This window comes from Sus scrofa, chromosome 9 (genome assembly GCF_054392235.1).
Source record: "Sus scrofa isolate SSC_HxYL_T2T_F1_AM1 chromosome 9, Sscrofa_HxYL_maternal_Yorkshire_Landrace_v2.0, whole genome shotgun sequence".
In the NCBI taxonomy this organism is placed as follows: Eukaryota; Metazoa; Chordata; class Mammalia; order Artiodactyla; family Suidae; genus Sus; species Sus scrofa.
This window is the reverse complement of record NC_139391.1, coordinates 50,986,155-50,989,187: the sequence shown is the minus strand read 5'-3', so window position 1 is coordinate 50,989,187 and position 3,033 is coordinate 50,986,155. Positions and strand designations below refer to the sequence as shown.

The 3,033-nt window shown below is 42.5% G+C and overlaps 1 protein-coding gene across 1 annotated transcript; it reads right to left on the bottom strand.

The window, feature by feature from the left end:
• Positions 1–1,215: 1,215 nt before the first annotated feature.
• On the bottom strand, positions 1,216–2,193 carry LOC146399905 (olfactory receptor 8B3-like). The gene has a single exon (XM_084978240.1). It carries the CDS (start codon positions 2,149–2,151, stop codon positions 1,216–1,218), a length of 936 nt encoding a protein of 311 aa, XP_084834366.1. The 5' UTR covers positions 2,152–2,193.
• Positions 2,194–3,033: the final 840 nt, after the last annotated feature.

The window sequence follows — 3,033 nt, the reverse complement described above, 5'->3', positions numbered from 1 at the left end:
TTAAGAGGTTGTCCTCTCTCTACCTAGTTCTCCACAAATTGGTTCCCCAAACCACTGTTAATGTGGAATCATTGCATATAATAAAGGTTAATCAAGGCCTTATGAACAGTGGAAGGTACTGACAATACTCTCCTGAACATGATACAAATTCAGAAGGAAATGCACTTTCTAAATCTCACTGTTCATCCCCTGAGGGACCTCTTATGTACTGACTGTGTCTCTTTGCATGGTGGGCTAGGACACGCTCATGGGAAATTTTTCCTCCCACACCCTCTTCTCTGAATTACAAGACCCTGAAAACATTTCATTTCACACTATTTTTTACATAAAGTCTGCTTTCAAAGAAAAGTTTGCTCATACCTTCTAGTTCTTAAAAGAAAACTTAAATGAAGTAGACAGAAAGTATACTAGAAAGAGTAGTAGACCTGAAATCAGAAGGCTAAGCGTGCATTCTACACTTTTTCATAAGGAACCTGGGTGACTTTGACTAAATCATCAACCTCTCTGACTTTCAGTATTCTTTTCATATAATAAATATGTATGGAACACCAAATGTGCCACTTCTAATGTTGAGAGGAATATGTAATATCTGAGGTAAATGTGAAAGGAGCTTGTAAATGCATCATATTCACAGCTTGCAAGTGGGGTGTGTTTGAGGAGAGTCTTTATGGAATCTGCTATAATTGAGAAACACAGGCATTGAAAGGAGTAATATTCCTGACAACTGCAGGGAGAAGGAGAAGTGGAGAAACAGCTTATCTCACTCATGCTTCCAATGGCCCCAGCGGCATTTCAGAAACCCCCCAATGAACAAGATATTACTTTACTGATCACTCAAAATGATTTTAAAAAGCCAAATGAGTCACTTTACTAATGATGCTAAAAAGCCAAACGTGTTACTTTACTAATCATTAGCAGAACCATTTCTGCTTTTCCAAGTGAAAAAAGGGAAAATTCATAAGGATAACTAAAAAATAAACATGAGCTTACTTCTTAATGTTTATCGTAAAAAGACATAGGATGGAAAAAGAAAGGAAAATGGACAGAGTGAAAAAAGATGTACACTAATAATATTGGAAATGGCTGGCGAAAAGACTCAAAATTCCTTCACCAAGGGAAGAAAGAAATAAGGTTAGAAGACTGCCACTAAAAATATTATCAATAAACACATTGAATCTCCTACCCACTGACAACACCCACAGACACAGACTCTAATCAAAACCGGAATCTTTTCCTCAGGGTTTTTTGCAGAGCAAATTCAACATCTTTGTTCCGCAAACTGTAGATTAAGGGATTCATCATGGGAACCACATTGGTATAAAAGACAGAATAGATTTTCCCCTTATCCATAGACCCAGAAGATGATGGTCGGAGGTACATAATTGCCCCTGATGCAAAGAACAGAGAAATTGCAATTATGTGGGAACTGCAGGTGCTGAAGGCTTTGGACCTGCTCTCCATGGAGCTGACGCGAAGGATGTTGGAGAGGATGAGCCCATAAGAGACAAAGATGGTGAGACTCGACAAAATGATGTTGGTGCTTGCCGTAATAAAAACTACCATTTCATTGATGTAGGTACTTGTACAGGAGAGCTGGAGCAGAGGGAGGATGTCACAGAAGTAGTGGTTGATGGTATTTGCATCACAGAAGGTCAGTCTCAGCATGCATCCAGTGTGAGCCATGGCACCAGAAAGTGCCATCAAGTAGCAAGCAAGCATAAGGCTGGAACACACTTTAGGGGACATGGCAATGTTATACAACAGGGGGTTACAGATGGCCACATAGCAATCATACGCCATTGCAGTCAGCACATACGCTTCAGAAATAGCAAAAAAACAGAAAAAGCAGAGCTGAGTCATGCACCCCAGGTAAGAGATAATCTTCTTCTCTGATAAGAAATGTGTGAGCATTTCTGGTGTAAACACTGAAGAATAGCAGAGATCTATGAAAGACAAGTTGAAGAGGAAAAAGTACATGGGGGTGTGCAGGTGTGAATTCAGCCCAATTACTGTGATCAAGCCAAAATTTCCCAGCACAGTGACCATATACATTACTAGGAACAGCAAGAACAAAGGAAGTTGGAGAGCTGGATGGTCCGTTAAGCCCACCAGAATGAAGTCAGTCACAAATGAACCATTTCCAGGAGCCATGCTTCTCTAAGAGGATCTGGGGACACAGGAGAAAAGGGTTACATTAGAGGTCAACTCAGCTCTTCTCACAACAGCTCCCCCTACAAGAGGGCGTATAGACTGGGCATGGCTGAGACTAGCCCGGCCTGGACACAAAGCGTCTGCCTCTATCACTATCATGATTGGGAATGGCATGGACTTCCACATAGTCAAGTCTTGATAAGCTCAAGTAAACAAAGAGCATCACAGACTTAGCCCAGACAGGGAAGGCAGTGCTGCAATATGCAAACACCGCTGCTGGGCAAAACTAAGGGATAAGAGAAAGGGACAGACCAGGACAGAAAGTCCTTCACTCACCTCACCATTTCTTCACTCCCTTAAGCCCTCTCCTCACCAATAAAAGTGGAGTCAGAGACCTCAGCTACCTAGGGTTGCTGACCTCTAATGCAGATTAGACCTGCTGGGGTGAGAACCAAGAACAGTGTCTCTAACCAAAACCAAGGGACCCAAAGCTCAGAGGAGCTAAGTCACTCACCCATGTGGGAGCCTGAGAGTCTGCCCACAGAGGGGGAACTTACTGACTGAGATACTGTACTTTCTGAGCCTCCTCATCTTGGAACACTCTCTGATCTCCCTGGAACACATTCTCCTGACAGCTGCACTTGAATCTCAGCATAGCACGAAATGGGAAAAGACATGCCACATCACATCCCTGGTCTTCCATCTCAAAACCAAATGTCGTTCATATCAACAAAACTCAGAAACTCTCCCTGAAACTCCCTGCTTCGTCTGCAACCTTATATCCCTCTTATCCTTGGAGTTTGCCCTGTAATTCTGGAAAGGCAGTTCTTGCTTCAGAGGCACTGGGTTACTTTGATTCTAAAAGGATGCAACCCACACTTC

Excerpts from the sequence above, each read along its gene's own strand:
- LOC146399905 (XM_084978240.1), bottom strand. The coding sequence starts at position 2,151 with ATGGCTCCTGGAAATGGTTCATTTGTGACTGACTTCATTCTGGTGGGC.